The sequence below is a fragment of the Geotrypetes seraphini genome, chromosome 14 (assembly GCF_902459505.1).
Source record: "Geotrypetes seraphini chromosome 14, aGeoSer1.1, whole genome shotgun sequence".
In the NCBI taxonomy this organism is placed as follows: domain Eukaryota; kingdom Metazoa; phylum Chordata; class Amphibia; order Gymnophiona; family Dermophiidae; genus Geotrypetes; species Geotrypetes seraphini.
Window position 1 is genome coordinate 62,169,894 of NC_047097.1, and position 24,565 is coordinate 62,194,458.

Genomic DNA, 24,565 nt, shown 5'->3' on the forward strand with positions numbered 1-24,565 from the left:
GGTTTCCCAGTTAACTTAGCAACTAGTATGCTAGATAAGTGACAGGCACTTCATTGGCTTCACCTGAACCTAACCCTGCCCCCACGGGTCACCCATTTTTTGGTTGACTAAGGGGTCCTTTTATTAAGCCGCGCTAGCGGGGTTAGCGCGTTGAACATTTAATCACACGCTAACCCCCGCGGCAAGCCAAAAATCTAACGCCTTGTCAATGGAAGCGTTAGCGACTAGCGCGGCAGGTGGTTTAACGCGCGATATTCCGCGCGCTAAATCCCTACCGCGCCTTGATAAAAGGACCCCTATATGTAGGTTACTAGTGAAAGAGGCACCTATATTTAGGTACACGTAAAACCATTTTCTCTGTCGTTGCTCCCTCACTGTGGAACTCCCTTCCTATAAATCTGAGACAAAACACTGTCTAAATTCAAATCAGGCCTAAAAATCTTTCTGTTTCAAGACACTTTTAATATTTAAGGTCTGTTTTCAGCCCATGATTAACTCTGTCAGCAGGCCTCTTGCTGCACCCTCTGCCTCTTCTTGTTCCTTTCCTACCCTTTTGGTTTGTCCTTTCCCCTCCCCACATTTAAATGAGGTACCCTTTTTCCGTTCTTCCTTATGTATCCATCTTTACACTTTAGGATGTCCTTTTTATTTGTCTCCCTTTAGATTTTTATTATGTTATTACCTTTGAAGTATTTCCTCTCGTATAAGGAAAGACTAAAACGGTTAGGGCTCTTCAGCTTGGAAAAGAGACGGCTGAGGGGAGATAGGATTGAAGTCTACAAAATCCTGAGTGCAGAAGAACGAGTACAAGTGGATCGATTTTTCACTCCATCAAAAATTACAAAGACTACGGGACATTCGATGAAGTTACAGGGAAATACTTTTAAAACCAATAGGAGGAATTTTTTTTCCACTCGGAGAATAGTTAAGCTCTGGAACGCGTTGCCAGAGGATGTGGTAAGAGCGGATAGTGTAGCTGGTTTTAAGAAAGGTTTGGACAAGTTCCTGGAGGGAAAGTCCATAGTCTGTTATTGAGAAAGACATGGGGAAGCCACTACTTGCCCTGTATTGGTAGCATGGAATATTGCTACACCTTGGGTTTGGGCCTGGTACTATTGACCTGGATTGGCAACCATGAGAAGGGGCTACTGGGCTTGATGGACCATTGGTCTGACCCAATAAGGCTATTCTTATGTTCTTAAATATTTCCATTTTATGTAAACCGCCTAGGTACTTAGGTGGTATGTCAAATACAATAAATTTGAATTTGAATTGAAGAGAGTTCAGTACTCAGAGGGACCAATTTGGCCCACTACCTTCTATTGAGGACAATTTAAAAGTCATTTACCCAGGCAAAATAGCAGTTTACCTGAGTAAACTGTCTGCCTGAGGACCAGAGATGCCAGGTTAACCAAGTTTCAAGCTGGAGATTTGGGGGCAGTTTTTGAACTTACATCCCAAAACAGCGTGGAATTTGTAGTGCTTGATATTGCGCATTCAAACCGGTGCTGCAAATCCTGTAATGCATCAGGATGAGGTGGTCAGAAATGCAGGACGGTCCCCAAATCTCCAGCTTGGAACTGAGTAACTTGGCATCTCTGCTGAGAACCGCCCTCACGTCACCTGTCTAAAGTACATGCAAGGCTTCCACAGGAATTTCAAACAGATTGAGACAATCCCAAGGGTAAGATAGGGGGGAGAAGCTGGAAAGCTTTGCTGATAGACTGGACTTTCAAATCTATGTGTATGGTTTTCCATGAAAAATCTGCCCATAGAAAAAAAATGCTAGTTTTCATTTGAAAATTAATAGCTTGTACGTGCAAATATCCATGGACTTTTCACCTAGGTGACTTTGGAAAATAGTTACTTTATAGTTTAACTAGTGTTTAAGCCCGTTACAATAACAGGTGCTAGAATATATGTATGTCTGTCTTTCTTTCTGTCTGTGCTTCTCCCTGCCCCTGTCTCTTTCTTTCTTTCTATCTCTCTCCCTCCCACTGTCTGTCTTTCTTTCTTTCTGTCTGTCTCTCTCCCTCTGGCCCCCTGTTTGTCTGTCTTTCTTTCTTTCTGTTTCTCTCCCTGTCCGCTGTCTTTCTATCTCTCTGTGGCCCCTTGCCTGCCTGCCTTTCTTTGTCTTTCTCTATGGCCCCCTTCTTTATCCTCCCCAAAGCAATCCAAGATTGCTCCCTGGCCCCCCAGCACACCCCTCCCCCAAAGCAAAGCACGTGTGCTCCATGGCCCCCTTTGTCTCCCCCCTCACCCCCCCCCACTCCCTGTGCAGCAGCATCATGTCCTCCAACTCCACTTTCTTGTGAAGCAACATTTACCTATCCCCACCCCACTTCCCTGTGCAGCAGCATTCCCTCCCCCTTTATTAAGGTATAGGCACACTCCTGTTCAGCCTCAGCTCTCTATTCCCTCCGGGGCCGATTTTGTACATCGGACGCCATGGGAGGTGATCGTGGCTATCGTAGGTGGAGCGGCATGCAGGGCTACTTTCGGGATCGGCCGTTTTTGCAGCGTTGGATCCTTTGCTTTGGCTGGCCGACTTAGGCCTGTGTGCGTCGTTGGCCTGGAGGAGCCGGTCGAGGCAGTGCTCCCATGCGCAGTGGGTGATCGGCCGTTTTTCGAGCGTGGGTTCTGGGGAAGGACAGCAGCAGCGGTGGCAAACTTACAGGAAGGGAGGCTTTATCCTTCAGACAGCAAGAGCCGCCGTGGCCGACAGGCTTTGCGCCGCCGTGGCGCATGCACACTCCTACCTGTGGGTCCCTACAGCTCACGGAAAATGGGAGCACGCAGGTGGGAGTGCGCATGCGCGCTTAGGACTTTATTATATTAGATACATTGTCTAGGAAGGTGGTAACTAGATCACTCAGAAGAATTAGCTGGTAAAAGTCTATAGTTAACTGCATAAGTTTTTTTTTTAAATTACATGCCAATTAATGCATCACTTCTACATAAGCATCAAAATATACAGTCAAAAGTTAACTTTATGAAGTTAGGAGAGGCGGGGACATTCCAGGGGCAGAAGAGAAAAGATAACTACCCTTAACTGGATAGAGCTGCCAAATATGGGACACGGAGAAACATAGTTAAGTCACCCACTCATCTATATGCAGTGGTCCTGACTAAATACTGTCCTCAGTCCATCTATGCTTGTTGACCTGTGCTCTGACCCTGTAGCCAGATATTGATGCTCTTATTTCAAGAACAACCTTCTTTCTTTTTCCATTGCTCTTATGTTTGCTTTTTGGTTGGAATTCCTGCAGAGCTCTGAGGAGCGGAGATCAAGAAGCTGCCTCTTACCTACACAGCCCAAAGGACCAAAGCCTCCAGTGTACAGGGGCAAACCTTCTCTCAACATTCCCGAAGAAGTTGATTGGAGGAAAGAAAACTGTGTCAACCCAGTCAGAAACCAAGGCTCATACTGCGGCTCGTGCTGGGCATTCGCAACGGTAAAGACTTCTGTCTGTGACCATGTGTTCAATACAAGGACACACTTATTTCCCAGGCAATAGGAGATGTCAAGATTTTGAAAGCAATTTTACAGACTTTTTAAAATTTATACACGTTCTAAATTTCATCACATAACATTATGCACATTGGAATTAGGTGCCCTCTTTCTCTGCCCCTTTTATCCACCGTCCATCCTCTTTTTCTTCCCCTTCCATCCACTGTCTGTCCAGTCTCCTCCTTCCATATGGCATCTTCCCTCTTTCTATGCCCCTTCCATAAACTGTCTATTCCCCATCCCCCTACCTCTGCCCCTTACATCATCAATTATAAGGTGTGAAGGAAAATCAAATGGTAAGAGACCTAACAATGCCTAAGACTGAGTTCTAGACATGTTTAATTGAAGATGGTTTTCTTTCATTCACATAGTTCTTTGCATAGTTCATTCATGGTTTACATAGTTCATTCACATAGTTCTTTAAGAAAGAGTCAAGAAATCAATAGCATCATTTTCAGGTTTATCAATAGAGCCAAAATTTCAGCCATCATGCCGTGGCTTTCTTCAGGGTATGCTGTGAGATCTGCATTTTGTCTACTTGACAAGATGCAGCGGTACCCGGAAACCCACAACAAGCATGATGCCAGCTGCGTAAACCTTGAGAGAACAGCATAATATATATTCACCCAGGACAGCAAAGTAGATATTACCCCAATCTTGTGTAGTGATAATAAAGACATCCCAACTATCAAGCTTCTATATATCTTTTTCACCTTTCAGGTTGCTGCTATTGAGTCTCGCTACTGTATCAAATACAAGGAGCTTGTCAAGCTGAGTGAACAGCAGCTGGTGGACTGTGACCAAGGGGGCGATCAGGGGTGTTGTGGAGGGTTGCCCAAGTACGCCTTGCGCTACATCAGTGAACATGGCCTCATGTTGCGAAAAGACTATGAATACAAGGAAAGGGTAGGTATAAACTGATATAGCTACGTTTTCCAAACACGCCAGTACACACAAGTGAAAGACTCTTTTGTTTCTTTTCTCACTTTTCTCTGCTTCATTATCCTTCATTCTCACTCTCCATTTCACCTGTCAGCTTTTCCCATCTCCCTCTCATCTCCTCTCCAGCAATCCCATTGTCTCCTCTATCTATCTTTCTTTAAAGCAGGCCATGGGAATATAGGATAGAAAATCTCAGATGTGGTGAATGCCTATGGTCACCTTAATCTTGCCACCCCTGCGCGAACCGGCAGATATTTCCTGCGGACCGGCACCAGTCCGCGGACCGGCGGTAGAAGAACAGTGCTCTAAAGCAGGGGTGTCCAATCTTTTGGCTTCCCTGGGCCGCATTGGCCAAAAAAAAAGTTTTCTGGGGGTCGCACAAACACGCAAACGCTGCAGCAAGACAGAGGAGGGACTGGCAAGACGGTAAACACCCAGGGACAGCAGAGGGAAACACTGCATCGCCCTCAACTGGGGCCATACAAAATTCTTCACAGGGCTGCATGCAGCCCTCGGGCCACAGGTTGGACACCCCTGCTCTAAAGCATACTGTTTATCAACAGACACACCATTGAGCAATTTGTGTAATAACGTCTACATTGAGCAGTAAAGTACACAACTGATGACATCCCCTCCCTAAAAAAAAACCCCATGTAAAACCCAAATTAAGCAAAAAATCCATAAATGACACAGGAAACTAAACAATAAGGAACAGGCAGGCCTACCTATCATATTTAATATAAGTGAAACAATTTGAACTAGGTTTTTAAACATTGAAAACCAATGCTAGGAAGTTTTTCTTCACCCAGCGGGTGGTGGACACCTGGAATGAGCTTCCAGAGGGCGTGATAGGACAGAGGACGGTATTAGGGTTTAAGAAGGAATTGGATAATTTTCTGAAGGAAAAGGGGATAGAGGGGTATTGATAGAGGACTACTACACAGGTCCTGGACCTGTTGGGCCGCCGCGCGAGCGGACTGCTAGGCGCAATGGACCTCTGGTCTGACCCAGCAGAGGCACATCTTATCTTATGTTATGTTCTTATGTTAACACACATTTAGAAATGTTCTTCCTGTACAGAATTCCACATTAGTGTTATAAGGAAATAGCACTAGTAATCTCAGAATAACTTTAAAGATGACAATGAAATGTTTGAGCTACTCATAGACCTGGTCTGGGGGTGGAGGTGAGGGAGGCTGAGATGGAATATTTAGAGGGGCATTTTCGATGCGACATCCAACTCTGAACGTGGACATTTTGCGGAAGATGCACAAAAATCCAGTAGCGACCATTTTCAATACAGCAAAACGTCTTATCGTTTTCTTTCAAAAAAGGCCATTTCTTTGATGTGCTTGTCCTCAGTGCAACTGTCCTTTTGAACCGTTTGGGGGGAAAAAAACACGTCCCAAAGAAAAATGCATGAAACACGCCATTTGGATGTAGGAGGGGGGGGGGGCCAGTATTTTGACTCTGTGCAGTGCTGCGTGTGTCTGGTAGCGCTATAGAAATAATTAATAGTAGTGGTATTTTTAGTAGACTAGCCAGGCAGACATCCCAGCAGAGCAGTGGGGTGCCCCAGGGGGCACTGTAGTGAACTTCACAAAAAAAGGCCTAGGTACGCATCTCACCATAACCCCCTTAAATGGTATGATAAGCCCTCCAAATCCCACCCAAAACCTACTTGTCTCAATTGAGCACCATACCAATAGCCCTTATGTCTGCAGGTGTCAACTATATGTACCGTAGATACAGTATGATTTTGAAAGGCTTACATATTCCACCATAAGGGTAGTAGTTAGAGTGGGGTATGGGCCTGAGTCCCCATCTGTTTAGTTGACTACACTACCCATCACACTATTCAAGGAACCGGCTTGCTGCTTTAAGAACATAAGAATTGCTACTGCTGGGCCAGACCAGCGGTCCATCGTGACCAGCATTCCGCTCATGCGGCGGCGCTTAGGCCAATGACCAGTGCTCTAACTGAGTCTAGCCTTACCTGCATACGTTCTGGTTCACAAACTCTCACAGCAACAGATTCAGTCCATATACCATAGCCAAAATTTCATTTATACAGGCTGAAAGGTTTAAAAGAGGACCTAAGGGATATCAGACAGCCCTCCAAACAACATAGTTTGGATGGGTAAATTCCTCATTTGTCCCAAGGTACCTCCACCACCACTTTATATATATCTTTTTCTTATGCTTAGCTTCTTATGTATATATTTTTCTTATTTTTAATCTTATAACTTGTTTTTCTTAAGCATATTAGATGTACTTAGCTTTTTTTGCTAGCATTCTGCTGCAAACTATTTCCCCGAACGCCAACGCGTTTCGAGATCTTTGTCAAGGCGACAAGGGGAACTTAAAGTTAACAAAGAACAGCATACCGTCTACCCATATCCAAAACAGCATACCGTACCCGTATCTTTTGGATACGGGTAGACGGTATGCTGTTCTTTGTTAACTTTAAGTTCCCCTTGTCGCCTTGACAAAGATCTCGAAACGCGTTGGCGTTCGGGGAAATAGTTTGCAGCAGAATGCTAGCAAAAAAAGCTAAGTACATCTAATATGCTTAAGAAAAACAAGTTATAAGATTAAAAATAAGAAAAATATATACATAAGAAGCTAAGCATAAGAAAAAGATATATATAAAGTGGTGGTGGAGGTACCTTGGGACAAATGAGGAATTTACCCATCCAAACTATGTTGTTTGGAGGGCTGTCTGATATCCCTTAGGTCCTCTTTTAAACCTTTCAGCCTGTATAAATGAAATTTTGGCTATGGTATATGGACTGAATCTGTTGCTGTGAGAGTTTGCTTTATGGTTTGAAATAAGGAAGTTTACTGTAAGATGGTACATTCTGGTTCAGCAGGAAATTATCCAACCTTTTCTTGAATCCCTGAAGGGTGCTTTCCCCTATAACAGCCTCTGGAAGAGCGTTCCAGATTTCTACCACTCTCTGGGTAAGGAAGAAGTTCCTTACGTTTGTACAGAATCTATCCACTTAACTTTAGCGAGTGGTCTCTCGTTCTCTTCACCTTGGAGAGGATGAACAATCTCTCTTTCTCTACTAAGCCTATTCCTTTCATTACTAAGACTGGCCATGACATCTGAAGCTATCATAGAAATCCATCTACAAAATACGTTTCGAAAATAGCGAATTGGAAGGGTTTGGCGAGAAAAACACCTATCTCCCTCATTATGCCACATTTTGGACTTTTTTTCTTTTTGGAAAATGAACCCCTTAGTGAAGCATACCCAATATGTTTATTGGTGAAAGGAAATGTTGAGTTAGGAATATGATAAACGTTGTAGAGCTGAACTAGTTATCTTTGATAGTTCTTAACATCAAGTATTAATGTAAAACTTAGCTGAATTAGTTGACAGTAGTGTATAATTGTTTTGGTTGTTTTTTTGGTGATGGGACTTTAACACGCCACACAATCGCGCGCCGATAAACCCGCTAAGACAAATGCACGTAGGACATCAGCGTGCTGGATTAAAAAGTAAGTTTAAAGCGCTCTGAAGGGGTGTGGGGGGAACCCCCCACTTTACTTAGAACAGTTGCTGCTGTTGGGGGGGGTTGGGGGGGAATCCCCCCATTACAGAGGAAATTGTAATTTTTCACTAACACACTGGGAAAAATTACACTTTCCTCTGTAATGGGGGCCCCCCCCCCAACGGCAGCGGCAACTGTTATAAATAAACTAGGCGGGTTCCCCCCCAGCCCCCCCTCAGAGTGCTTTAAACTTACCTTTTAATCCGGCACGCTGACGTCCTGTGCGCATTTGTCTTAGCGGGTTTGTCCGCGCGCTTTCATCTATGAACCCCGATTTTTTTTTTTATAAAACCATATTATCTTGAAAGTACTAGAACGACACCAAAGGCACTTGAGGACTTACTTATCTGTGCAACAACATCTAAGCACTAAATAAGAACATAAGAACATAAGCAATTGCCTCCACTGGGTCAGACCCGAGGTCCATCGTGCCCAGCAGTCCGCTCACGCGGCGGCCCAACAGATCCAGGACCTGCGCAGTAGCTCCCTATCTATACCCCTCTATCCCTTTTTCCAGCAGGAAATCGTCCAATCCTTTCTTGAAATCCAGTACCGTACTCTGTCCTATTACGTCCTCTGGAAGTGCATTCCAAGTGTCCACCACACGCTGGGTAAAGAAAAACTTCCTAGCATACTGTATCTCACCAGCCTATACTGTAAATTTCTGCAAACTGACAGGAAGTAGTGTAGTAAGGGGGAAGGGGCGGTCTGTCCCGGACGCCATCATAGTGAGGGGCGCCAGCCAACCCTCCTCCTCTTCACCACCCGCCTCTTCCCACTCCTTCCCTCACCGAATGCGTGCCCCCTCTTCCCTTACCCCTATCTCTCGTTGTTCACCGCCGTGACTAACAACTTCAACGCGCTCCTCGCGACCGTGTCGGCTCCTGCCGACACCGTGTCCGGGTGCCATGCGTAGGACATGATGTCAGAGGGATGACGCGGTGGCAGAGAACACGTTGAAGTTGCGGCACCCCTCCTCCTCTCCACCCCCTGCCTCTTTCCACTCCTACCCCCCCCCACCATGCGCGCCCCCTGCCCTTCCCCCGCACCTCTAGTTGCTCACTGCCAAGAGCAACAATATCAATGTGCTCCTCATGATCACGTTGGCTCCCCAGAGGTACTGGGGAAGGGAAGGGGGCAAGCGCCCACAGCAGGGGGGGTCGGGGAGGGAGCAGAGGAGGGGTGGAGATGAGGGCAGGGGAGGGATGCTACCGTCCCGGGCACTTCTCGTCCTCGCTATGCCACTGCTGACAGGTGATTTATTGTGGTAAAGTCCTTTCATGAATATGGATACCAAGGGATGAACAGAGAGAGATTTATTTCCAAGGGAGCGTAAAACACACTGAGATGTACTCAAACCAAGTTGGTTTTCAGACTAGAGTTAGAGAGATGAAGAAGGTAGTCCAGAATGGATGGGAATGGACACAAGACAGGCTCTGGTCTAGAGAATAATGTACACATCGAGTAGAGAATCTAGTCCATTTGACATGACAACCCGTTGTTGAGTGGAAGGTTTTCTGAAGGTAGAGTTACCAGATTTTCACCTTGTTCCACCCCCCTAGCCCTGCCCTGTTCTGCCTCCATTCCTGCCTCATTAAGCCCCTGGCCTTGCCCCACAAAGCCTCATCTTATCCGACCTCCGGGCTGCATCTGGAAGGCCTGTAACGTCATCCGCGCAAGCTCAGAGGCCCTCCAAACATAAAAACATAAGAACTGCCATCTCCGGATCAAACCCATGGTCTATCGAGTCCGGCGATCCGCACACGCGGAGGCCCAGTCAGGTATACACCTGATGTAGTTTTAGTCACCCATATCCCTCTATGCCTCTCGTAAGGAGATGTGCATCTAATTTGCCTTTGAATCCTAGCACAGTGGATTCCTTAATAACCTCCTTTGGGAAAGCATTCCAGGTGTCTACCACTCGCTGCGTGAAGCAGAACTTCCTGATATTTGTCCTGGACTTGTCCCCCCTTAGCTTCAAACCATGTCCTCTTGTCCGTGTCATGTTAGACAATGTAAATAATTTATTTTCCTGCTCTATTTTATCGATGCCTTTCAGTATTTTGAACGTCTCGATCATGTCCCCTCTTCTCAAGGGAAAACAGTCCCAGTTTCTTGAGTCATTCCTCATATTCCAAGTTCTCCATACCTCTTATTAGCTTCGTTGCTCATCTCTGCACCCTCTCCAGCAGTTTTATATCCTTCTTTAGGTTGGGAGACCAATGTTGGACACAGTATTCCAAGTGTGGTCTGACCATTGCTCTATAAAGCGGCATTATGACTTTCTTCGATCTACTCGTGATTCCTTTCTTTATCATGGCTTTTCAAAACCCGGACAAGTTACCGGGTTTTGGAAAATCCATCCAGGCATCCAGACGGTCCTCTGAAAAGAGGGCTTGTTTGGGTTTTCCCAGATGTCTGGTAGCCCTATCTGATGGGGTTTTGTAGAATGAACTATTTAGGTAACAAGAGGCTGTTTCCATATTTTTGAACTTTAACGTGTAATTTTTTTTTTTTTTTCTTTTTTCATTTTCAGAACAATGAATGTCGCTATGAATCAGGAGAAATCCTGAAGATGAACATGTCAAAATACTATGTCTTACCAGATGAACAGAACATGGCAGTGGCGGTAGCTTTGGAAGGGCCAGTCACAGTTGGAATTGCTTCTCATGAAGATTTCCAAATGTTTGATGGAAAAGGTAACAGTTGCACATTGATTAGCCCATTAAACTTCCAAGTCTGGACCCAGGTAACAGTTGTACAGTATATTGTGAGAATTCAACCTCTGCTATGATTTCTTCTGAAAGTCGCTGAATTCTTAGGGGTAAACCATTTGCTACTATGCAGGAAGAACAGTTCTATAGTCAGATGACGTACCGTATATGGAACTAATTCTTACCATAGGAAATGTAGGGTTAAGCACTTGCAGAAGTCTACAAGAACCAGAGGCAATGTGAAAACTGCTCTCTGTAATCATGGAAAACTTTGGAAGTGAGTGCCCAAACCTTGCAGAAAGTGAATAACATGAACAAATGTGCACGAATACAGGATGTCCGGAGCTATACTCGGAGAGACTCCCCCCCCAGGAAAGAGATTTAAGAATATAAGAATTGCCGCTGCTGGGTCAGACCAGGTCCATCATGCCCAGCAGTCCGCTCATGCGATGGCCCCCCAGGTCAAAGACCAGTGCTCTAAATGAGTCTAGCCTCACCTGCGTACGTTCCAGTTCAGCAGGAATTTGTCCAACTCTGTCTTGAATCCCTGGCGGCGGCAGCAAAGAGGGCAAACAGAATGCTAGGCATGATTAAGAAAGGGATCACAAACGGATCTGAGAAGGTTATCATGCCGCTGTACTGGGCCATGGTACGCCCCCACCTGGAATACTGCATCAAACACTGGTCACTGTACATGAAAAAGGACATAATACTACTCAGAAGGGTCCAGAGAAGAGCGACAAAAATAGTTAAGGGGCTGGAGGAGTTGCCGTACAATGAGAGGCTAGAGAAACTGAGCCTCTTCTCCCCTGAAAAGAGGAGACTGAGAGGGGACATGATCGAAACATTCAAGATATTGAATGGAATTGACTTAGTAGAGAAAGAGAGATTGTTCACCCTCTCCAAGGTGAAGAGAACGAGAGGGCACTCGCTAAAGTTAAAAAGGGATAGATTCCGTACAAACGTAAGGAAGTTCTTTTTTACCCAGAGAGTGGTAGAAATCTGGAACACTCTTCCAGAGGCTGCTATAGGGGAAAGCACCATTCAGGGATTCAAGAAAAGGTTAGATAAGTTTCTGCTGGACCAGAACATACGCAGATAAGGCTAGACTCAAATAGGGCACTGGTCTTTGACCTAAGGGCCATCACGTGAGTGGACTGCTGGGCACGATGGACTACTGATCTGATCCAGCAGCGGCAAATCTTATGTTCTTATTGAATCCCAGCACATTGGCACAAACTCAAACCTTGATGTTTGGCCCAAAATTAAAAGATTATTTAACTAAAAAGTCAAAATTCAGCACTTCCATTGTCTGGGTAAAACATTTATTGTATAGTAACATACACATTGGCTGAAGGATTGGTTTCAATTAACCCACATCTCTATGCCTGCAAGCTGCATCCATAGATTGGCTGGATCATTTTATTCAAATATTCTTCAGAGATTACATGAGTTTGAGAACCTGAATATTTAGGGTCTGAATATTCTCTGAATATTTAGGGTCTGAATATTCTCTGAATATTTAGGGTCTGATATTGAGCTGGTGACATTCAGTCTTGTACTCATCAGCACCAGGATCATGCCTGGAACTATGATGCCAGCCCATGGCCGGGCTTCGCACTGAATTTCCAGGTATGTGAAGCTGGCTAAAACATAGCCGGCTACGGGGTCCTTTTATTAAGTTGCAGTAAGCACTAATGCATACTTATCACAACTTAAAATGTCTTACTATGTAGCATGCTCAGGTATTACATTGCAAATTTGGCATTAGTGCATGCTTCCCGACCACTAGTTTCAAGTTTTATTTAAAATTTGATACAATCACTTATCTGGACTTCTAAGCGAGTTACAAGAAAAAAAAAAAAAGGGGGGGGGACTAAAATAAACATCAATTAAAATACAAACTAAGGGCCTTTTCTATCAAACTGCGCTAGCAGTTTTTAGCGCAGAGAGCCGCGCTGAATGGCCCGCACTGCTCCCGACGCTCATAGGAACTCTCGGGAGCAGTGCGGGCCATTCAGCACGGCTCACTGTGCTACAAAACGCTAGCGCAGTTTGATAGAAGAGACCCTAAATTTAACAAAAAAAATTTCAAAACAGTATTAAACAAATATAACTTAACTAATATGAGACGAACAAAACTTAACTAACATGAGATGAAAGGTAAATGGGTAGGAAATACAATTGATATACCCTATTTCCCCGAAAATAAGACCTATCCCAAAAGGAAGCCATAGCATGATTTTTAAAGATGCTCCTAATATAAGCCCTACCCCAAAAATAAGCCCTAGTTAAGATAGATGCAGAGGGAAGGCCCCGAAGTAGCCCTTTCAGAGTGCTGCCGCCGCTGCTATTTTTGGAGGCCTCGGAGTGGAGGTATGTCAGTCTCACGATGGGAGGGTTCTGCTGCACAGGGGGATGGGAGGGAGGGGAGGAAAGATGCTGCACATGGGGGGGGGGGGCAGGAGAAAGGAAAGGAGAAGAATTGGGGTGGAGCGTTTTGAATTTTTTTTTAGGCAGCTGATTTCTTTCTGTGTAATTCCAGTAAGTAAACTGTTGCAATAGTCTAATTGTGAGATGATTAAAGAGTGGATCAGAATATTTAATAACTTGGGTTCTAGAAATTTAGAGATTGAACGGATCATACGGAGTTTGAAGAAACAGGATTTAACCACGTTACTGATGATCGGCTTCACTGCCTAATGTGCATTACCAGAAGTAGGCAAGGTCGTACAAATCATTATCTTTCTGCCTCCTCACTGAGGGCAGGGAGGTAAGTGGGTGTCCTGCCTGCCCTATAAGCTCCATGAGTAATCTTTAGGGAATGGTAAAGAGCCTAAGCCCGTCCTTCCCACAGCTCTTGGGGATCTCTCTCAGATCATGAGATCTTCAGGGATCCTCTCCAACTTGCAAGTGGACCAGAATCTTAAGGGGGCTCCATATCAGCTCTGAAATCCAGTGACGACATAAACTGTGCATTAGCAAGTTATTTAGCAAGGCGGAAGGGTGGCCTAGTGGCTAGGGCTGCAGCCTCAGCACCTTGAGGCAGTAGGTTCAAGCCTAGCACTGCTTCTTTTGACCTTGGGCAAGTCACTTAACACTTCATTGCCCAGGTACATTAGGTAGATTGTGAGCCCACTGGGACAGAAAGGGAGAAACACTTTAATACTTGAATGTAAACCACTTAGGCTATAAGTGGTCTAGAAATGCTAAAATCCAAACTCATAGACCCACCCCATAGGCCTGCTCAGTTCCATCCATCCCTGCACTTTCCAGAGGACGAAATAGGACAGAGTACGGTACTGGAGTTCAAGAAAGGATTGGACAATTTCCTGCTGGAAAAAGGGATAGAGGGGTATAGATAGGGAGCTACTAAGCAGGTCCTGGACCTGTTGGGCCGCCGTGTGAGCAGACTGCTGGGCATGATGGACCTCAGGTCTGACCCAACGGAGGCATTGCTTATGTTCTTATGCCCTGTTATGCAACCCTAGCCCTGCCCCCCCTCAGCTTGCCCGTCTCGAACGGGAGGGCATCCGCGCATGCACAGGTGCCCCTCCCAACGCAATCTGCTTTTCAAAACTCGGACAAAGTACCGGGTTTTGCAAAGCTGTCCGGACGCCCGGACATGCCCTCTAAAAAGAGGGCATGCCCAGGTAAATCTGGACGTCTGGTAGCCCTATTCATGAAAGTGAAACACCCATAAAGAAAGACATGAAAGAACTGTTGTCATTTTTAGGGCTGTGCACCGGAAATTTTTCCGTTTTGGTTATGTTTTCTTTTTCTTTTGTTTCATTTCTTTCTATTTACCTAAAAATAAGAAGGAACAAAGAATAAAGATGCATATGATTAATGTATCTGATTCAATTTTGATGTATTGTATACAATCTTAATTCACCTTTATTTTCTTATCAATTTTAAAATTCTTCCCTATCCTTTCCCTTTGTTTCTTCCCTCTGTTTTTAATTTTAAAAAAAAATTGTAATTTTCTTCTACACCTCCCTTTTATTTTATTCCTCCTTCCCTCCTTAGTATGTCAGTCCTTGTATTGTCTGTCCTTGTATTATCTTTGCCCATTATTTATTTCAGATTTTAATTGAACAACGCTTTGAAATATATTGTAAAGCGTTTTATCAAATTTTAAATAAACTATAAACAAAAAATTCACAAAAGGCATATAATAAACCACAACAAGGAAAGCTCTCTCCCCAGAGCTCTTCCCTCCCATCTGTAAAGTGAAAAAGCGCACAGGAATGATCTCTGTTACTCCCTTCCTTCTGGCATCAGCTGACCCAAGGCCATTTCCCATTACAGTACTCCCGCGAAATTCACGGGGGGTTTCTTCCAGGAACCCCCACGAATTTCGAAAAACCGCACCAACCAGCCCATATATTTTAGGTAGATCCGCACTTTGAGTTCCTACGTGCAGTGAGTCAAAACCAGGACTAGCTCAGCCTAGATCCATGTGGCAACAGCCTGCCAACAGCTGCATCTTCTTCCACTCAACTTCCTCCAGATGTTTGGCAGTCTATTTGTGAAACTTCCTTGCATTTACTCAGATCTTTCTCATGTCTTCTACAGGAGTGTATGATGGACAATGTGAGGAATCGACAAACCATGCAATAGTCATTGTTGGTTATGGAACAGAAGATGGCCAAGATTATTGGATAATAAGGAATAGGTGGGTTGGTGATTTTGATATGAAGATACAGTGTGTGTAAAATACCTGGAATAGTCTTATCATCTGATGAAATAATATATGTGAGGAGGGGGGATACCTCTACTACTACTACTATTATTAATTATTTCTATGGTGCTACCAGGCGCACACAGCGCTGCACAGAGTTACAAAGAGCTTATAATTTAAACAGGCAAGACAGAGAAACAGGATGTCATGGATACAGTTAAGGGGAAGGGTTAATCAGCTGGCTGGATTGGAGGGCAGAGGGAAGTACAGGGCAATCAAAGCATTGTGACATCACTGATGAGGTGGGCTCTTATTGGTGGAATGAGGCATTATGACATCACAATCTCAGCTCTGCTTCCCAAAGACAAACAGGATGTCATTGATACAGTTAAGGGGGTCGGTTAATCTGCTGGCTGGGTTGGAGGGCAGAGGAGTAGGGTTAAGGGCTGAAGGCTATATCAACAAGGTGGGTTTTCAGTCTTCTTGTAAACAAGGGAAGGGGCTTGATGGACAAACTCGGGTAATTTATTCCAGGCATAGAGGGCATCTAGATGAAAGGAGCGAAGTCTGGAATTGGCAGTGGAGGAGAAGGGTACAGCTAAGAGCAGCTTATCTGAGGAACAGAGGTGTGTAAGGAGAGAGAAGCGAGGAGAGATATTGAGGGGCAGCAGAATGAACACACTTGTAGGTCAGCAATAGGAGCATGAACTATATGCAAAGGTGTATAGGGAGCCAGTGAAGTGACTTAAGGAGAGGGGTGACATGAGCTTTGCGAGGTTGATATTAGATGAGTCACACAGCAGAGTTTTGCACAGATTGCAAGGGGGACCGGTTAGGAGTAGATTGCAGTCATCTAAGCGTGAGGTTACGAGAGCTAGGACAAGGGGGTTTCAAGGAGCAGGGAGCTGCTTTGCCTCTGATGTCATGTCAACAGGGAAGCTGTCATTCACACTGTGGACTCCTCCTACTGCCAACAGCAGAGAGCTACTATTGGCTCTTCTGAGAGGAGGGAGGGGGGTATTCCTCTGTTCACTGAATCTTTCAAAGGTTTCAAGGAGCTGCTTTGCCTCTGTTGTCATGGCAACAGGGGTCAGGCGCACTGCGTGGACTCCTCCCACTTCCAAGAGCAGAGAGCTGCTATTGGCTGAGAGAGCCAGAGTCATAGTTTTTTTTCAAACCAGAGACCAGTGCAGACGCAGACAGTTGGAGTGAGAAAGGGGAAGGGGGCAGTTGGAAGGGAGAGAAACAGCCTGTCTGAGCCACTCACAAATGGAAGATTAGATTAGAATAATAGTTTAGATTAGAATTTCTTTAAGCAGCTGGGCTGCCTCTATACATATAGGATCAGTGTCCTAGAACCCTGAATGTACTGGTAAAAGGGAAATTTCTATGGTCCTATTTACCCTCTTTTTACCTGATAGTGTTCTTCTGACCTGCCTCTGTGCACATAACCAGCCATAGGAGGCCAGGAGTTACATATATAACCAGTGCTAACATCAGGAAGAATAGAGGTTAAAAAAAAAGGGAGACCTAAGTGATGGATTAGTCAGAAATCTATATGCTCAAGCACTTATGTAACCCTATATAACTGGGGTGGGCTACTTTTAGTAATATTTCAGTTTTGCAGGAAGGTCGGGGCTGGGAACCGTTTACACGGGTACAGAAAATCTACTCATTCCTCACATTTCTTTCATCTAGTAAGTCAGTCCAGACCAGACGTTTTTATGCTGAATCAAAGGGTTTATTTAAACTTAGATTCTGTACACAAAATGTGGAACAATGCTCCGCATCAACTATAAAGCTACAAAGAGTCCACCTGGACAAGAAGCTTTCCAAAAATCCGGTCCTTATTATGTTTATGTTTATTTAAGATTTGATATACCACTGTGTATTTTGGACTGAAATAAACATTGTGGAAAGCTTCTTATCCAGTCCCACTGTTTTCTGTGTCTCAGCATCAACTATATACAGGTGGAAGTAGGAGAAACCAGTTTCAACACTTACAGTCTCTAGTAGGTTTCCTCTGGAATAGAGCGTGACGTGGGAATGGTTACCGCGGTAATTACTGCAGTAATGGGGAGCACTTTGGAAAATCCCCCAGGAACACCATGGTACTGCTGTGAGAATGGGGACTATCATCACGGCTTTCCCATGGTAATGGGGAAGCCCTCCCCGAGTCCCCATGCTTACCAGTTCCGTTCCTGCGGCTCTGTGCCTCTCTTCAAGCTGAATGGCAACCCGGCAATTCCCAGCTGCCTGCTGTTGACCCAGAAGCTTCCCCTCTGCCACAAACTGCTTGTTTTGCAGTGGATGAGAAAGTTTCCAGGTCAGCGGCAGGCAGCATGTGGGGATCACTGCCATCACCAGCATGAATAAAGACACAGGACCACGGGAGGCAAGCTAGAGCTTTCTCTCTGCAATGTCCTGAGAGAGAGAGTTGGGGGGAGAAGAGAGAAATGCTGCACCTGATTGGAGGTAGGGAGGGGTAAAGGATGATAACTGGGAAGTATCCTCGGATAAAGCAGAATAAATGGGAAGACTGAGTCAAACAGTCCTTATCTGCCAAGCTGTTATTTTGTTCTTGCTATTCTGTTGTAAATGGTCTCATTTTTTCGCTCTCTCTTTCTGTAGTTGGGGAGAAGAGTGGGCAGATGGTGGCTATGCAAAATTTCTACGTAATGAGAATCATTGCTTCATCGGAGAAGAAGTTTCCACAGCAGATATTCTGGGACCGAAGGAAATTCCACAGTGGTAGCTCCAGGGGTTTAGATTGAATCCTTATGGATACACCAAGATTTTACTTCCCGCTCAATGCTTATTTACTTGTAGCTCTGTTTGCTTCGGCCAGCATTCTGAGAATAGCTGCAAAAATCAGTTCAATAAAATCCCGCTGTAGCCATATAGAAAATATTGAATGAAAAAGCTGTAACATGGTACTTGCTGTTCTGTCACCTTCACTTTAAAAGCACACAATTTAAAAATCCTTGAAGAATAGGTCAGTGGAATTTACAACAGAGTATATCATATCCATTGCAAGATTTCTCCTACTGTAGGCATAGGAACACGTGAGGATATGCTCTTTTCTTGCATAATGAGACAATAAGAAAGAAGGAATGGGGACACCTGGGGGTTTCCATTTACCTCCTCCTTTACAAAGCCACACTAGCGTTTTTAGCGCTGGCTGCGGCAGTAAGAACTCCGACGCTCATAGAATTTGTAAAGGAGGGCCTTAACGAATTACGTGCATTTCTTGCTCAAACAGTATCTTGTTCTCACCACCATTAAATTTTAGAAACTCTTTCACGCACTGTCTTGTTATGACTGTCTACGACAGGGGTCTCAAAGTCCCTCCTTGAGGGCCGCAATCCAGTCGGGTTTTCAGGATTTCCTCCATGAATATGCATGAGATCTATGTGCATGCGCTGCTTTCAATGCATATTCATGGGGGAAATCCTGAAAACCCGACTGGATTGCGGCCCTCAAGGAGGGACTTTGAGATCCCTGGTCTACGAGATGATTCTAGTACAGGGGGTGGGCAACTCCGGTCCTCGAGGGCCAGAATCCAGTCAGGTTTTCAGGATTTCCCCAATAAATAGGCATTGAAAGCAGTGCTTGCACATAGATCTCATGCATATTCATTGGGGAAATCCTGAAAATCCAACTGGATTCTGGCCCTCAAGGACCGGAGTTGCCCACCCCTGTTCTTGTATGTGGTGAGACTTTATTCCTCCACTTATTACATGCATGGCTAAAAAAAAAAGTGATGCAGCCATGGAAAAAATGAACAGTTCTTATAAATGATACTTACAATAAAAACATTTCTTGTTTGAGGCGCTTTAATATGTATATAGGGAACTATGTATCAGCAACTGAAGCAGCCAGCTGTAAGGTGCTTTGCCCTAGTATAGCATTTTTCTGGTTTTCTTTTTATCCTGAAGTGCAGTTTTACTGCTTCTCTTTGTAGGTATTTGCTCTCTTTTGTGGCCTGTTACAGACACTTATTAGACTGTTCTTTTAAGATTCCTCTTTGCCTCTGATTTTTACATCATGCAGAAACTTTGTCAGCTCTTTGGGAACGGAAAAGGAATGAAACTGATTCTGTGTCCTATCATTGAACTCCTTAGATTTTCTAGTCAGTATGCTCTCTGTGAGCTCTGTTGCATTACCTGTATTTTGATATAAAATTTTCAAATTACAATAAAATGGCAAATTTGCAAGAAAAGCCTGGTGATATCTTTGTTGCCTCTGCTGTGATATATTGCGATAAAATATTATAGCAGATCAATGGGCATAACCATTCTGCTCACTGTCGTTCTTGGAAGGAGAGAAGGTGGCTTGGGAAAGAAGAGAAGGTGGCATGGGGAGTGGCAAAGGCCATAGACACTGGGAAAGGGGAGAAAGAGGAAAGAAGGCAGATACTGAGGGCAAGTGTGGGACAGAAGAGTTAGACAGGTGAAGATTCTAGGATGGGAGAAAAACAGACTCTAAGACTGACTTGGTATAGGGCAATGGTGAGTAGGTGATGGGATGAAGTGAAACTGAGTGCAGAAAGATGGGAGGAGAGAGTCTGAAGAACATGCAGGGTTCCAGAGGCAGTTTTAAAGGATCAGAAGGATATGGAGAGGCTGTGAAACAAAAGAAAGGGACGGGTCTTTGAAGAACCTGAGAGAGGGTAAAATTAGAGGAAATAAGAAGGCAAAATGGGAGTAGGAAAGAGATTAGCCAGAGGATGCTTCACAGGGAAGAAGCTGGTAAGGGAGTAAAAGGCAGAAGGTAGACGGGTACAAAGGGTAGAAAAGGGGGGTCTAGAAAATAGGTAAAGAATGTGGGGGAATAGGAGGCCTAAGGAAGTTAAGAGTAGGAAATGACAAAGCTGGTGAAAAGGTGAAAAAGCAGAAAACAAAGACTTGAGGGGAGAGAAAAAAAGGAAGCTTGCTTTTTAGTAAATGAAAAAAATGGGGAAATAAGGTAAAACTAAAGGATAAACATCAGAGACAGACCTAGGGGAGCCTGAAAAAAAATTAATGGAAATAAAAAGACCATGGGCAACTCTCTCCCCCCCCTGCTTTTACAAAAACTGTAGTGTTTTTTAGCTCTATGAGAATCAGAGCTGTTGCCATCCTGAGGGCGGTGCTAAAAACCACACTATAGTTTAGTAAAAAAAAAAAAGAAAAAAAAAAGGGGGGGTTAATTAGAAAAATAAAATGATCAAATAAAAAGGTATAACGAATTGTCAGTTTTAAAATTTCTTTGTATGTTGTTCAATACAGGAGGAAATCATTTCTTTTTGTCTTTTTTCAGCTCACAGAATTTTTTTTTTTTTTAAATGTATTTTCCACAAACATCTCGATTAGGGGTGGGCAGAAGGCCACAACCCAGTTGGCATTCAGCAGCACTGGAACAAATCCTGTGGTTAATGGCTACTATAAAATGATTTGCCTAGCAAATGGCCACCAAGCTTCAGATCTGCTGGCCCCTAGTTTATTGCGGACTTACCAAACATGTTTGGAATATGATTTGCTAATACATAGAGCAGCAGTCTGGGAACCAGGAAATCCCACTGCCATGCCTTGAGATCTTGGACAAGTCACTTATAAGAATAAAATTATTATTATTATTAAGGCTCCATTGCCTCAGATTCAAACAGACTGTAAGCCTTCCAGGGACAGAAAATACCTATTATACCTGAATGGAACTTGTATTGAGCTACAAATGAAAAAAGCAAGAGCAAAATCCAGTACCAGGTAAACAATTTGTGAAGTAATATAAAATCCTACAAAAATCACTCAGAACCCATATAGGAATCCTTTTATACCAAAACCGTACTAACTTCCAGGAGGAAAGAAGCAAAACTTGTTAAAAGTGCATTTAGTCCAATAAAAGATATCATTTTCCATTTTTTTTCTAACCTTTAAAGTAGGCTAACACAGATACCACATTATTTCATCCTAAATTAAAAATAAAATTATTTTTCAACCTTTCTTGTCTGGTCACTTAGGGCTCCTTTTACAAAGCTAGAGTGGCGGCTGCAGCTGTGGTTATCGTTCTGATGCCCATAGGGATTTAATGGGCGTCAGAGCGTTTGCAGAGCGGCAGCCGCTACCACGGCTTTGTAAAAGGGAGGAGGGTTAATTTTTCTAATTGTGTTGATCCTGGTCTCTAGTTACTGATTTCTACTTTCTTTTAATTCCCTTTCCAAATGATTCCTGTCCATGACGGGTGGGGGGTCCTCTCCTCTCCTCCTTCACTGCATCCAGCTCATGCACCGATCTGTTCCTTCATAGGGTTTTCATATGGCTCCAGAAAAAGGAGGATGGATTAAGACATCCAGGTTTTACTTCCATTGCTTTCAATGGAAGTAAAACCTGGATGTCTCAATCTGTTGTGATGTCAGAGGGAACGCTTCCAGATCAGCCGCAGGAGGTGCATGGGAACCGCTGCCCACGGCTTTGAGCGAACAATGCAAGACGGAGGAGGGAGCAGGCAAGAAGGTAAACACCCACGGCATAGAAGGGAAGGAGAAGGGCGTGTTGGGACTTGAGAGGGAGGGAGAACAAACTTAGGAAAAATGATGGAAGGAAGGAGGGAGGGGCATGAACTTAGGACACAGAATGAAAGGAAAGAGGAAGAGGAGCATGAGCCATAAGATGGAAGAATGGAGGGAGTGAGGGAAATAGATGCTGAGGTGAGGGAGATAATAGAATGGGAGAATCGGGTGTCTGAGAGAGGGAAAGAGATGGTGCAATTGGAGAGATAAAGAAAGAGGAGAACTGTTGGGCAGAGAGAGGTGGGACGGAGACAGAGAGAGAATTATTGGACATGGTGGTGGGAGAGGAGTGAGGTAGAGATGCATGGGCGCAGAGAGAAGGGGAGAACATGCTGGGCCGAGGAAGCCTCCTGGATGTTGTTTTTTTGGGTGGGGGAGGGTAATAAAAGAAGTGCCAGATTGGGCCTGGGGGGAGAGCTTATGGGGCCAGAAACAGAGGACAGAGAGAGAGAGATGGTCGGCAATGGTTTGAAGGGAGAGAAGTTGGATCTGGGGTGGTGTGGAGGAAGAGGGAAAGAGATACTTGAAGGGAGAACTGTTGGCAAGAGAAAGGAAGAAATAGTGGACCTGGGGAAGGGATGCAGGCAGGCAGGGAGAAAGATGGGATGGGGGGCAGTTGGGAAGAGAAAGGGAGAGAAGTTGGATCTAGGGATGGGAGGGAGAAATGTTAGGCCTGTGGATGGAAGGCAGACAGATGCAGCATCTCTCTTTTTTTTCTCCATTTCATTGTTCAGCATCAAGGGGGGAGAGAAGAAGAAAAACAGAAAAGAGAGGGAGCAAAATGTTGGACCATGGAGATAGAGGAGGAGAAATGGAACCATGGGAGGGCAGGAGGGAAGAGAGCTGGAATAAGATGATGCTAGGGGATAGAAAGAAAGGGACAGGGAATTATAGCCTGACCAGTGGAGAGAGGGAGGGGGATTCTGAAAGTGGTGAGCCATGTGGATGAGGTCAAAAGGGAGATGACAAGATGAGTGAGAGAGCAGTGAGTACAGTGGTAGAAATGTGGTAATGGGGAGTAGATAGAAGGGAATAGGAGGCTGGGAAAGGAGTGAGATGGGAAATGGGAGAGCTAGGGACTGAGAGAAGATGGATAACTGAGAGGTAGCTGAACATTTAAAAAGAAGAAGGGTGAGAAAGAAGGCAAGATTTGAGTGGACCGAGGCAGAAAAGAAAAAGTTAAGAAAGCTGAAAGGGAAACATCAATACGTTGGAGATAGGCATAAGAAGGAAATAGAATGACAGAAGAGGAGAAAAAAATGGACAGCAGACACTGGAAAGAGAATTAGTTGAAGATAGACAAAAAGCAGAAAGAGAAACTGGGACTAAAATGATGGAAAAACAAAACATCCTTACAACAAGGTAGAAAAAATTGTTTTATTTTTAATTTATTAACTGGAATATGTTAGCTTTGGGATATGTGCATCACAATTATTTTTGTATTCAGTGGTGTAGTCATATACAGCTGATTTGGGGGAGGGACTGGAGCCCAAAATTAGTGGATGGGCACCAAAGTTTCTCCCCGCCTGAGTGCAATTTATAAATACTTGAGCTAGGGATTCCCAAACCCTGCCAACTGAAGACATCTTCCTCCAGTCTGGCAACTCAAAATCTCCAAGCTTTGCAGCCAATGGCAATATCCTCAAGCTGCCACTGCTTTCATGCATGCATGAAAGCCGAGGGGGTAGGGAGGAGGGAAGGCAGCAGCTCTGCAATATTGCTGCCAGCTGGAGAACTTGGGAAGTTGGAGGGGGAGGAGGTGGCCATCAGTTGGTGAGGCTAGGGGATCCCTACTAGCTACAGCGGGAGAGATGTTCATTTTGAGGGAGCCTAAGCTCAACGTGGGAGGCTCAAAAAAGCAGTAATATTTACCCACATTTAAACGATCCTCCACGTGCGCTGCTGACAACTGATTTGGCATCCCCGCTCTGAAGAGGCTCACCATAGCTGTAATAGAAGTGAACGGGGGAACCAGGAGCGCACATCCCTGTGGCTTCTCCCACTGTCAGCGGTGCACAGGAAGGGATCACTCAGTCAGGGTTAGTATTACTGCTTTTTTGGGTTCCTCTCTACAGTGTCCCTTTAATGAAGGTTTATTAGATATGTACATCTTCTATATTAGTGATTGCAGATTTGGGACCTGCTGAACCTTTTTTTTGCTCATCGGCTAGTGTTAGTGTTTGTGCGGCCCCAGAAAAAAATTTTTCGGCCAATGCGGCCCAGGGAAGCCAAAAGGTTGGACACCCCGGGTTTAGAAGATTGTTTTTCCACTAATTTTTAGAAACCTCAAAACATGATGGCAGATAAAGGCCAAATGGCCCTTCTAGTCTGCCCACCCGCGGGTTGCCAGAAGGTTGGTACAGAGCAAGAAATAGCTTTATCTTCCTATTGTTTATTTTGTAACATTTAAAACATTTTTAGGTAGAAAATATTGAATGCAATAATTTTCTGTTATTGACTTTTGTGATCGTTGTTACATATTGATTTCTTGTTATCTGCCTTGAGCCTTTATTTGGGAGTGGTCAGAATGTAAATATTATATCATATCACATACGTATATAAATGAATATACTTTAACGCTTAAATATCTGACCCTGATAACTGGAG

The 24,565-nt window shown here is 44.4% G+C and overlaps 1 protein-coding gene across 4 annotated transcripts in view; it reads left to right on the top strand.

Annotated features, from left to right (window-relative positions):
- The window catches only part of LOC117348427 (cathepsin L1-like), a 59,861-nt gene extending 41,335 nt beyond the window's left edge, over window positions 1-18,526 (top strand). For all 4 annotated transcript variants that reach the window (XM_033920578.1, XM_033920580.1, XM_033920577.1 and 1 more), the window contains 5 exons: window positions 3,270-3,455; window positions 4,232-4,417; window positions 10,550-10,712; window positions 15,306-15,405; window positions 18,043-18,526. In XM_033920578.1, coding sequence (XP_033776469.1) covers window positions 3,270-3,455; window positions 4,232-4,417; window positions 10,550-10,712; window positions 15,306-15,405; window positions 18,043-18,166 — 759 coding nt within the window. In that variant the 3' untranslated portion in view covers window positions 18,167-18,526. The remainder of the gene's footprint in view (window positions 1-3,269; window positions 3,456-4,231; window positions 4,418-10,549; window positions 10,713-15,305; window positions 15,406-18,042) is intronic.
- Window positions 18,527-24,565: the final 6,039 nt, after the last annotated feature.